Source organism: Carassius auratus, chromosome 32 (genome assembly GCF_003368295.1).
Source record: "Carassius auratus strain Wakin chromosome 32, ASM336829v1, whole genome shotgun sequence".
Lineage (NCBI taxonomy): Eukaryota > Metazoa > Chordata > Actinopteri > Cypriniformes > Cyprinidae > Carassius > Carassius auratus.
This window is the reverse complement of record NC_039274.1, coordinates 7638967-7652160: the sequence shown is the minus strand read 5'-3', so window position 1 is coordinate 7652160 and position 13194 is coordinate 7638967. Positions and strand designations below refer to the sequence as shown.

Here is a 13194-nt window from a genome sequence, read left to right as displayed (position 1 = left end):
TGGAAAATACGTTAATCAGTTGAATTAGGATTACAAATTGGCTCTGCCTCATAAAACTGCTGCAAAATGACTCTGACCTTTTCCTTCAGTTCGTGGGCGGTGGTGGCCCTTCTGAAAAGAGCGGTAAAAGTTGAGGCAGATTCCATAGCGAGTGACACCTGAATCTTTGTCGGTGAGAGTGAAGACGAAAGAGGTGTCGTCACGAAGGCTGACCCGGCGCTGCCGGACGCTCAGGCAGCCCTCAGGCTGGCAGAAGAAAACAACATCAGGGGGCAGAGGGAGCTCATTGTGGTCCTCCAGTGGATATCGCCTCAGCAGTTGAGGTGTTTGTGCCACGCTGTCGCTGCTGGGTTGCCTGATTAAGGGAAAAAGACTGAAGTGAAAGGCAGGAAGACAGGTTTTTCTCAGCCCCGGTGCTTGTTCTTTTATGCACTTTGTGTCAAGTAATGTGCAATGTATACACACAAACACAGCCAAAATTGCATTCAACAATCTCCCGTACCTTGCTCCAACTACCACCAGGTAGTCCAGGAGGCGGGGGCACAATTTCTTTTTCTCCATCTCTGTATCAGGAGTGTTTCTAAGTCATGGCAACTGTAGCAACCATCGGCTCACAGGCAGGCAGTCGTCCAATCAGGTGCAGCAGAACTAGGAGTTGGCTGAACGAGGCAGGCAGCGTCCAATCATCGCGGTCTGTGCTGTGCAGGAACGGGGTCTGTGGAAGAGTAACAGCTAACATTATAGAAATATTCCATCACACAGCAACTGCTCTACAGTGAAACAAAGATGTCTGCTTTACTGCAAAGCTTGCAAAGGTGGTGCAGGTGATTTAAATGCCTTTAGAAAATCCCAGTTTCCTGACAGTATCACTGAAATAGCTGTCCTGAAAAATAACGCACAGCCCTAGCTTTATAAACTGCAAAAATAATTTGACAAAGACATGCAGTCAGATTCTTCAGAACCCATTTCTGTCTGTCAATCAATCAATCACTTTGCATATCACAGGGGAGCCCTATTATGAAATGCATTAATTTGAGTTAATAGAGGATCATCCCGGTTCAGCTTCATTTTTTAGTTGCTTCAGTTTCCAGTTGTTGTTTTTCTACTTGAAATATTAAAATGGTATCCTTTTAGGGCGGAGTTTCGTAAGGAGGAGGCGTGTCTAATTCAGTAATTAAGTCTGGGTTAAGGCTAACATCAGTTACAACTAGAGCTGTCAGAGTTAACATATGTTATTAATTAAAAATTAATAACATCAAAGCATCCTACCGCTGTATGATACGCAAAATACGTTTTCTCTGCTTTTTAGTAAAGTTTTGATGGTTGAGGATTGTAATTCAGGTTCAGACGCTGCGGTGACATGCAGGAGTCGTACAGTAAGCACACGCAAGTATGATAAACTGATGCACAAACAAACTGTGCATGAGTGCCCTTGATGCTCAGATCAAACATTGTATTTATGCAAAGACACATTTCGGTACATTCACGATTTGTCATGTGCATGGTGCTGTGTTTAGTCATTCTGAAGGGATCAATGTACTGTAGTAAGAATATGAAGTCAGCTCAAGACGTTTAGTTGTTGTTTTTTGGCATCTCTATGTGGTCATGTTTGGTATCTCAACTTGACTTGTCTACTGTACTCATAATACACACTTTTTTTTTTATGTGTGCTTTGGTGTGCACAAGTGTATCAATTATATGAACTTCTATCATTTGGTTCTTTGGCGTAGATTAGCTTGGATGCTATCAATTCAATTAACATCACTGTAGTTCAGTAAACCTGTTGGAAAAATTGATATATTATTATCTATATTAAGATATAATCTATATTTACTTAAGCAAGACATTTCTGGATGACTGTACTCTGTTAACTAAGCAAACGTCAAGACAACCTTGAAAGGCCGTAATCAGAACAATAATAATGACGCCAGATGGCGTTTCAGAAGCATTTCTTTCTGTCTCACTGCAGTGTCTGTGTTTATTTCTTTACTGACCCAAAACTGGGCCAATGCTTACCTGAATTTCTGAATACGCCACACAGCAGAGAGTTTTCCATCATGCTATAACACATAGACAGACACCTGCACGTACATCTGACAAACAATTTCATTACCTTTCCTTCAGAAGTGTAATAGTTTAAGTTAATTTCTTTACATCACAGCCCAGAATTAACAGGCCTATATTATGCTTATTTACAAGTTTATGATTTTATTTGTGGTGTCAGCATTTACATGATAAAAAAAAAAAAAAAAAAAAATTCCTTTGCCTGGAAATGTAATTCCCCTTACTTACTAGGTTTCAGCTCCTGAGGTTTCAGCAGCAGCAGTAAACAGTTCAGATCTACGATTAACTCAGGCCTTGGTATTGGATGTCCAAACAATGAAACAATCTATTTTTACCCTTCTATTGAAAAATAAACAGTGTATCCTCGACATCACTTACCAAAATGTTCTTTGAGGGTGAACCAAAGCAGCCAGTAGGCACATTATGCAAATTTATAACAGGGTTATGTAGCCAAGTCAAGCATTTCAGGTAAGTGTTTTTTTTTTGTGAGAGAGATTAAAACCTATTGGTGAGGACTTTGTACAGTTTGTAAGTTTGCATGCACAAACAACCATACACACTAAATTAAAGGTAAAATAAGAAAAGCATAATAGACGCCCTTTAAATAAAACTCATGTGCCCTAAAAGCAGAACCCTTCAGAGCTGATATGGTGTTATGCAATATTATGTAACTGCATATGGCTCACAAAACAAGGACTTCTGCATTCAGCAGCATCTCATCAGGGTCAACTACACTGTTACTCAGTCTACAGTGGAGCTTCAAGTTCATTTGTCAAGATTCATGCCCCCCAGCTAATGTTTTGAGTTTATTAAAAGACAGAGAGAGTCAGAAGTGCTCCGCAATGCAGCTCTGCAAATGTGCAAAAAAACTAACATGACTTGTCCACTAACTAAATATTCTCTCTCTGTTGTTGCTGGTCACGGTTAATGCTGGTTATGAAGGCATGACATTTCTACATATGATTATTTCATTTGTAAAAAAAGAAAAAGTTTGACAGTTTGTGGAAGCTAGAGATTACTGTTCAGAATTTTTAAATATGGATATCTGTCTTACAAAAACGCATCGATTCGCTTCAGGAGGCCTTTATTAACCCCCCAGAGTCACGTGAGACACTTTTCATGATGGATGGATGCGCTTTATTGTTTTTGTTTTTTGTGGACTTTTTAAATATAACTCAGATTGCATTTGTCTGAATGAAGAAAGTCATAAATACCTGAGACGGCATGACAGTGAGTAAATCGTTGGGTGATTAAAATTTTTGGGTGAAGTATCCTTTTGATTAATAAGAATTAATTGAACATTCCTCAAAACAGGATGGGAAATGCTGCTTCTCCTCAAAGTCTATTACACTCAGCCAGATCCTCTAGAACATTACAATTCTGGAAAGAACAGAAACAAATTAATCTTGAAACTTGACTCAAACTGCTTTTGAATGACTAGTCCAGTCAGCAAATCTGGCCTTGTCCAAAGGATGTATTAATCTTTGGTGTGACAGATGCCGAAACGTTCCCACTGTGATTAGTAGCCTCTTCTTTCTGCTGGAGTCGCACTTTCTGCTCTTCCTCCATCACTCTCAACAGCTCAGAGAGGATGAGGAAGAGGTGGTGGAAGGGAGGTGAGAAGATGGATGGTTTGTGACTAAGACACCAATAACGCCTCTGTTTCTTCCTCTAAGCATCACTCGGCTCATTTGACACCGGGACCTCCAAGCTGTTCTTTTCTTAAATCACAGCTCACAACTGACCCAACATGAATCACTTGCACTTGGAGCGGAGGCTTCTAGGAGCTATGGGATGCCTAAAAACAGACATAAAATTGGCGCAGGAATGTAAAAGTACATGAGTAATTGTACTTCATTTATTTCAGGACATTTGTACTTTGCCAGGGGAATACTAAAACTGAATACTCTTACTCAATTACATTTCCAACAGCAAAATTGACAAGTTCCAATTCTCAGAAACTCATTTAGGCCTCCAAAGTAATCAAATCTAACAAGTCTGGCTGGATTTTTCTTTTTTTAATACACTGTCAACCACTTTACTGAACACAGCATTCGAACAAATCTTTTCTTGTTAAGGCACACGAAGATAGATGAACTTGACTTGCATGTGAACATGTCTAATATAGACATTGGTCTATAAACAACTACTGTATATTCAAATGTCAAACAACTACACTAACATTTTCAGGTAACAGGTTTGTGGGATGAGTAGATTTTTTTTTCTGTACTTTTTACAAGTAATCAAAAGCTTTTCTCAACCATGCCATTATTTACCTTCATTTCCTAGATAAATTTATATATGAGTTATGGCTGTTTTGTTTTCGTTTTTAGAAAATTAGGTGAATAAAGGTATTAACATTTGGTTACAGGTACAATTACCAAAATGTGTGTAAGCTTAAATGAATGTGTTCATCATATATCCAGTGCAATCTGCAATAAGCTCATGAGGATGTCCAATATATATATATATACATTTTTTATAACATATTTAATGCAAAGGCAATGATACACAGCTAATTTTATATATATACATATACACACATATACACACACTATATATATATACACATACTAAGGGGTTACTAGGGGTTAAATAATTTTGATTGCAACTGTATATATATATCAAAATCATTCAAAATTATTCAACCCCTTCGACCTGCAAGGCATTTTGCTGAGGCGAACAAAATTTTATGAAACAATTTAACAGAGGCATCAGTAAAGTATTAGAGAAAGTTTGCTGATACACTTTTGAGTGATTCTGAGAATGGATCACTGATGAATCATGATGAAATTCAAATTGGCTCTAATCATTCATGTTCAAAATTATTCAATCCCCCAAATCTCAAATTTTGTGCAGAAACTTTTATTCTTTAAAATCACCAATAAACGCTGTCTGTAAGTGTTTAGAAGCTTCTGTCACCTCTCTACTACAGTTTTGGCCCATTCCTCGCCTGAAAAAGCTTTCAGATCACTGATAATCTTTGGTTTTCACATCCACCACTGCTTTCTTTAAATTCAACCATATATTTTCAAAGAGAATTAAGCCTGGAGACTGAACAGGTCACTCAAGAACATTTTATAACTGATCCCTGAATCAAGCAGAAGTAGATTTGGATGTGTACTTTGGGATGACTGGACTGCAGCAAAGTCCACTGATCATCAGCTTCAGTTTTTGCACCAAAGGCATCACAATTCTTGTCAAAATGGCCTGATACTTCAAAGAATACATGATGTCCTTCATACAGTCTACAGTAAAGAAACCCCCATAACAAGACTGATCCACCTCCAAGTTTGAGGATGGAGATGTTCTGATGGTGGCAGACATACCGCTGATCCATGGGTCCAAAAAGTTCCAGTTTGGTCACATCGCCCCATATAACATTCCTCCAGAGCTCCACAGGTCCACACAAATGAATTCTATCAAGTTCAAGTCTGCCTTTTGTTCTTCTTGATCAAGAGTGGTATTTATCAAGATGTCACAACATGAAGGCAATACTTGTCTAGTGTTCTTCTACACGCTGCTTTGAAATGGTTTCCCTCCGTTCATTGGGTCATCTTGCAAGTCTTTGGCTGTACATTGCAGGTTTTTTCTCAGTTGCTCTGATTAAACATTTTATGATATTGTGCTTTTTCTTCAACACCCTCAAAGGTTTTCTGGTAAAACACACTTTAAGCACAGAAATAAGACTGAGAGCTGTGTCTCTAGGAACTTTCAATGTCTTGGAAATCTTCATATAGCCTTAGCCTTTCTAAAGTAATACAATATTTCTTCTCTTTTGCTTTTGTGAGATCTCTGTTGACATTTTTGCTACTCAACTTCAACACATACATGGGCCAAACTGTATGTGTAACAGCTCAAGCTAATTCTGTTTTTAATAGAGTTCCTAAAAGCTTAATTGTGTGTTTGAGACTGTTTTATTCCCCACCATGCAAATAAGTGATTTAAAAACCGCAATGTTGAACAGGGGTTGAATAATCATGACATAGCAGTATTATTAAAAAACCTTATAACTCAAATATATTACATTATATATTGACAATATCACTGTTAATATGCCAGTGAACTGTTATAGATGCAATTTTTATTTTATCCTGGATCTTCAGAAAAGCTTGTATTTGTAAAGTACTGCAGTCTCTGAGGGGTTGAGTAATTTTGATTGCATATATATATATATACACACATATATACATATAAGGACGCACTTTACGTGAGCTCTATTTAATTTAACTACCATGTTAATTAGGTATTGTGGACCAAATCCCAGACCTCATCACCTCCAGGCAACATATGTGTTTATGTGTCTATGGGAGACGTGACATGATCTCGTACCCTGTCAATCACAGTGCGTCTGCCTCATGGCTCTACAACTGTAATGAGATTCCACACGGTCGCCGTGGAAACCAATGCTGCCTCTTTTCATGAGCACAGCTGTGACAGCTATTTTAAACAGACAATACACTGTCCCAATCACCATACACACAGAAAGACAATGAACAACATTTGGCCAATAAATCGAGCATGAGCAAAACGAAAATGGCTAATTGCTTCTTTCCAACCAGAGAAATTAACAAACAAATGCCTTAGCTAATCATAAATCAGCCATTGCATTCAATTCTCCACAGCAGTGCATTCAGAAAAAAGAAAACTTTCATCGTTTATGAAGGATCTGACTGATGTTCAGGGCTTTCATGCATTCCAGAAAGTCCTGGCATAAAATTATATTCAAATAATCAAAACCCGAATAAAGTGCAGTATGACTACAAAGATCACAGAGACAGATGTTAAGATGCAGCTGTACATTAGATTGAAGCATACCTGACCAACCAGGAAACAACTGAAAAGAATCCAGTTTTAGCAGTGTGAGGAGAACGAAAGTGGACGTCAAACACAGAGCAGGTTTTTCTTCTTGAATCAGTCAGTGAGGACATTGTTTTTAAAGGGACACGTCCCTTAAAAGCTTTCTCTGAGGCCTGAGGCTGGATGCTGCTTCTGACTTATTTCAGAGATTCAGAGCCAGTGTATTGTACCAAACACAAACAAAATATTTCAAAACCGGTATCTACATATTGCCATATGAGATTTAAAAGGATAGTTCGCCCAAAAATGGTGAATGGTGATGTTTATCTGCTCACCCCCAGGGTATCCAAGATGTAGGTGACTTTGTATCTTCAGTAGAACACAAACAGAGATTTTTAACTCAAACCGTTGCAGTCAGTAAGTCATATAATGGAAGTGAATGGGAATCATGGTTTTGAGAGTCAAAAAAACAAAGCCAAATTAAACCCTGCGGCTCGTGACGATACACTGATGTGTAAAGACACAAAACGATCAGTCTGTGCAAGAAACTGAACAGTATTTATATTGTTTTGTTTGTTTTTTTACCTCTGATTCATGCAATGTCAGAACTGTCCTGAGCATGTCTCTTCTTCTTCAGACTGCGCATGATGAGTTTTGTTTGTGTATGTTTTTTTGCTCTCAAACCCCTGAATCCCATTCACTTTCATTATGCCTGACAGAATGCAACTTTGTTTGTATTCAACGGATGAAACAAAGTCACCTTCATCTTGGATGCCCTGGGGGTAAGCAGATAAACATCTAATTTCTTTTTTGGGTGAACTATCCCTTTAACTCTTAAGTTAGTGTAAACAGCTGATAGGCAATTGGACATATGGCAATATATTGGATCCATGCACAAGGTCTTAAAGTGACAGCAACCTAAAATACCTGCTTTGGTTTGTGCCCGGTTTTATTAAAAAAATTATAGAACATCTCTCACTGCTCTTGACAAAATAACTTATGTAGCTTTAATAAGAATAAATACATGTAATAAATTTGATTTATACAATGGGGACTACAGTGTTGTTGTTGTTTTAAATTTGATTATTTAATTTCTATAGAAATTATGACTTACCTGAAATTTCAAGCACATCTGTTATATTTACATTTATTTGAGCTATTGTAATTTGTTATTATTTTATTACTGAATGCTTGAGAAGTTTTTAATTATTTCTTGCTGTGAAACAGTACTCTTTCTGTACATCTGCATTAGCATTACCGCTAACATGTGGTTTTGTTCTTTGTTCTTCAAATTGCAACAGTAACATCTAGTTATGTAAATCTAAAATGAAATAGACATTTAACGATAGATCAAAATCAAATCAATGAAAATCTTTCATATTACTTTTTCTTCATTGGACTACAATGAAAAAAAAAACAAGTAAAAAGCCGAGTTACTGTTTTAATTTACAGGTCTTATCTTTACAAGAGCTAAATGTTCCCAAACATGTGCTTCAAGACAATAAAGCAAATACTATTCCTCCACCTAGAAGACAAATACTTTTCCATTTAAACACACATACACCAGCATAATGAAAGGTATGCTGTAACCAAGCATGAAGAGCGAAAGATGTCTCAGGATGAAGCCGGTTATATGGTTTGTGATCTGAAGATGAACTCTGAAAAGTCTAAATCTAAACATGACATTTTACTTCGATCTTTGATGCTCTTTTCTAAGAAACTTAGCATCAAATGCTTCGATGTTTCCTCAGTCCTCATATGGACTTGCAGGCTATATCACAGGGTTCAGTAGAGTTAACATTCCCCTGAAGCTTTCTGAAATTTTCAAGACTCCTAAGGTTTGCACCCCTGGTTTTCACAGCTGGTTTACAGCAGGCTTTTTACGAAGGGTTTAAGAGTGGTCTCTTGACTTGAATTAATCTCGAAGGGATCGTAAATGTCTAGTAAAAGAGCCACTTCAAAAGGATTAGCACTAACAACAAGCTTGATCTGATGGTCAACAATCATCTTACTGACTACAAAGTAACAAAAAGGTACACAATGGCTAACACATTCCACAATCGAAACCCATATAAAATAAATAAAAAAGCGCAAACAATATATAACGGTGGTTCATCCATCTGTAACGCATAAGCAAGCAGCGTGTATTTATTTTGGTGCACATATTCACACTACCTGTGCGAGCATCATCATTGAGAGTACAGTTTTAAGACTAGTTTTCGCCCACAAAAAAAAACACACTGGAATTGCACAATAAACCTATTTATTAACACAGTATTTTGCAATATAAGCAAATATGACGCAATATACCCCAAAAAGAGTGACCCATTTACCCACTGTAAAAAATAAATATGTCTGTCAGGCTTGATTCCATTTCTATGTGCTGTGATTGGCATACATAAAAAAAAAAAAAAAAATTGTTATATGAAATTCAAAAACAGTATAAATATTAGACGAAAGATTCTAGAAAAAAATGTAAATAAAAATTTTAAATAAACTGAAATAAAATAAATAAAAAAAACATCATAAATAAATAAAAAGAAAAATTACAAAAGCCCATCAAAATGACTAAAATATAATTAAAAGTTAAAAATAAAATTAAATATGAGTAAACACTATAGAACAAAAATAATACCAAACTGACACTGTAATGGTCTGAATGATCAAACCATTTTAAATGTACTGCTGTTGCTAAAATACTGTGGAAATCACTTTCATTTGTTTGCTTCCACAGACAGTATGTGTGAAGAAGGTCTTTGATGAAAAACATCTTTGACTAAAATTACAGCCACACTTGTACCATTTTAAAAAGCTGTAGTTGAAAGGGGGGGCAGTGGTTAAGCCTAAATTAACAGTTTGTACCCCAGATTTTCTCATGTGTTTATTCAGACAAGGAGCTCCACTAAACAGAAGCATGGTCATGTCTAGTAATGAGTTTGCACAATTTGCAATGAGATTTCAGGTCCAGTTGAGGTGAAATAGTGTCAACTGTGAAACCAGTGGCAATGCATCACTCAGACGTGTTCATGTGGTAGGAGAGAGAGGCTGATTGCCAAAAGCCATCCCACCCATTGGCTGCACACATGCTCACAGCACACCCCTCAAGCTACTGCTGTGCTCGAGATAAAATAAGCCTTTTCTGGCAGTACTATCAGACCAGCCAATCAATAACAGAGAAACTAATTATACAGCAATCTCATTGGTTTTCTCTTAAATATATAGACAGCCTGGGTGCACATAAGTGGTCCGCAGGTCCGCATGTGCGACCAAAATAAAAAATGTGTTATAGAAATATGTTCTGACAGCGCATTTGCGTACCGATATGGTTGACAGCTGTTAATACACAATTACCATTTTAGATCACAAACTGTACTATATAAGTTTTATTTTCAACCTGAAAGCATAAATCTAGTCTATCCCTGTTTACAAAGCACAATGCAAAACTGTGACATTCATGCACTGAAGCACTTTAATAAGCAGCGCTAAATCCGGAAGCGCGTATACTTACTTGCCGGCAACCCGCCAAAATAAAAGCCTGCTGATTTTAAGTTTGAATATGATGAGAACGCTTTTATTCTTTTATCCAAAGCTACTAAAAATTGGGAAAATACATAAAGCGATTCTTCTTAAAGAGGCAAACAAAGAAAGTAGTAAATATAAGCATTTTATTTTAACTATACAAGTTTACTATAAAATAAATGTATTTGTATTTAATACTAGGACTGCCTTTTATTTTTTATAATAGTATCACACACTATTATTTAGTTAATTTACTATAATTTTTTTTTTAAATAAAAAAATAAAAAAATAAAGTGCAATAATATTATAACTATTATTCATTCATTTTTTATAGTTATATTTAATGGGTCACGCTATATGCAGTGTGAGGACCAAACCAAATCTCCTTCTCATATGAGAACCAGGCCGAAAAAATAATGTGCACCTCTGTCTATAGAGCTTGATTTCTCACCGGCAGCTGCTACTGAATATTTATGGGAAGAGTGAAATCTCACTATAATGTTCAGTCACATTCGAAAACTTGATGATAAAGATCTCCATCTTATCTGTCCGAGGATCTAAAGCAGAACCACACCCAAGGAGGAGAAACGACTGTGCAATTGCATTGCAATCTCTAAAATTAGCTTGACTGCAACTCAACTGTAATGTGCATCATGTACATTTATTTTAAACCACACTCTGTCCAACCTAACACAGTGACAGATGAAATGTTTAAGACAAGACATAAACATCAATCAGGATTAAGTGTGGAGAGGAGAGGCCATTTCAACCCATTCAAGACCCATGCGTTCCCCAGTAGCTAAATTAGATCAACAGACACTTCAGTCTGCCCACTCCACGCTTACACACGCACAGTCACAGCGCCACTCACACAACACCACATAGTGAGCTGAAGGATGAGCTGGGAGGTTTCATTTAACACTGTCCCAACTAATAAGCTTAAACATAGCTATGCTAGTTAGAACCATTATCCAGTTACTTCCGCTGCTGCTCTTATGAAACGATGACATCTAAAACTCAGAATACATGCCATCTAAAGAGAGGAACTTGCAAAAGGAAGGTGGGTTTACAAAAAGTCAGATATATAATATATCAGTCTTTCAGAAGGGCCAGTTTTTTTATTATTTATTTGCAGTTTCATTCACTGATTGTCCCTCTCAAATTCGCCAGTTTTAAAAAATCTGATTTATTTCCTTAAATTCTATTTGAATTATTCTGATTATTCAAATACAGACATTCTTTTTTTTATAGACATAAAAGGTAACACAAAGCTTGTGTAAATAAATAAATAAACACCCCCCCCCCCCTCAAATGCCCCTGAAATTCAATTCCTGGTGGAATATATAGAGAAAGAAAAAATTAATATTAAGTTCATTTCTGACACTTAACCCATCGACCTCATTCATGATGCAGTATGAACTCTCCACTTACAGCAGGAACTGAGATGTACTCGTTCACACAGATTCCACCCGTCATTATCAATACAGTTTTCAAAGCATCACACGGAGCGAGACAAATCCCAGGATTTATTCAACCAGACACTTACACTACTCAACCACATCAGACCCTTTAATATGTGAATATAATTATGCATTTTGTACAGATTTAATCTTAAATATTAATTTACATTTACCAGACATACTAATCAAAAAAATTAACTGCATTATACATCTACACCCAAATTAGTGCACTATGATTTTATAAGCTCAACCGATCCTTTCATGAACCACTGAATAAAGAGGATTCTTTGAAAACATTGACAGGAAGCAGGCTGTAATGCCAAAGGCAAGGAGATCTCACATTTCACCCAAGAGAGAAACAACACCACCCAAGTCATCTTACACACAGCCTGATGTCGCAGCTTTTTCAAGAAAAAGGTGTAAGGCTTATGTTTAAACTAACTGAGAGAGGTGACACTACATAATACAGCTAAGCTTGTCCTGTGTCACATCATTATCATCATCATCATCATGACTCTACATCTAAACCCCCTCTGGAGAGGAAACCTGTGTCCTTATGACCTCTGGGAACAAACAGATGGATGGGCATCTGTAGAGGACTTCACAAGAATCAAATAAAGGGGTGCATCTGTTCATTTCTGGAAACTGGTGTGCTGTTAAACCGCTGTTTATAGCATTCAGCCTCATCAAATGCACGGAGGTTGTGGACATCAATTAATGATGAGAGCTCTGCCTATCGACATCGTTGTTATTAGCAACTCCTGACATTTAAAAGTCTTTGAGATCCAAGCGTAACACACATTTATACAGTGAAAAATAATGAGAAGCAGTAGCAGCAGCTAACGGGATCAAATAGCAGCCCTGAGCTAGTTGTCAAAGCTGCTTATACAACCAGCTGCGTACATTTCCACATCGTTATAACGTAAACACCTTCATCAATCCGAACACTGTCCCGCTGCTTCAGAGCAAACCATCATATATACATCACATATCAGTTATGAGGCATACTGTTAGACGCGAGAACGGGAGTGAAAGAGATACTGACCTCCAGGAGCTAAGTTAACGCCGCTGCTACTCGCTTTAGCCGTGTTTCTGTGGCCCTGCTCCGGCGAAACAGCGTCTCACAACACGTACGTCGTTACAGACGATGACCAACGCATAATGTGACACATCCGTGTTCTGTGGCGGCGGGTCAGTCAGTGATGCAGTGATGATAGTGTCTAGTGTCTGCTCGTCCTCCTCCTCTCTCTGCTTGCAAACTGACTGCACGACAGCGACGTCAGATTCGTCATGGAATCGTTTGTTTGATCCGGTTCTTTTCAGTGAATCAGTTGAGCCGGTTCTCATCGAT

General features: G+C 37.4%; 1 protein-coding gene across 37 annotated transcripts in view; it reads right to left on the bottom strand.

The window, feature by feature from the left end:
* The window catches only part of LOC113051497 (MAP kinase-activating death domain protein-like), a 58359-nt gene extending 45219 nt beyond the window's left edge, over positions 1-13140 (bottom strand). For 32 of the 37 annotated variants that reach the window (XM_026215290.1, XM_026215292.1, XM_026215300.1 and 29 more), the window contains exons 1-3: positions 12889-13140; positions 503-715; positions 78-355 (exon numbers count right to left, since the gene is read on the bottom strand). In XM_026215290.1, coding sequence (XP_026071075.1) covers positions 78-355; positions 503-561 — 337 coding nt within the window. In that variant the 5' untranslated portion in view covers positions 562-715; positions 12889-13140. The remainder of the gene's footprint in view (positions 1-77; positions 356-502; positions 716-12888) is intronic. The other 5 variants (XM_026215327.1, XM_026215320.1, XM_026215321.1 and 2 more) reach the window with 1 other exon arrangement.
* Between the last annotated feature and the right edge of the window lie 54 nt (positions 13141-13194).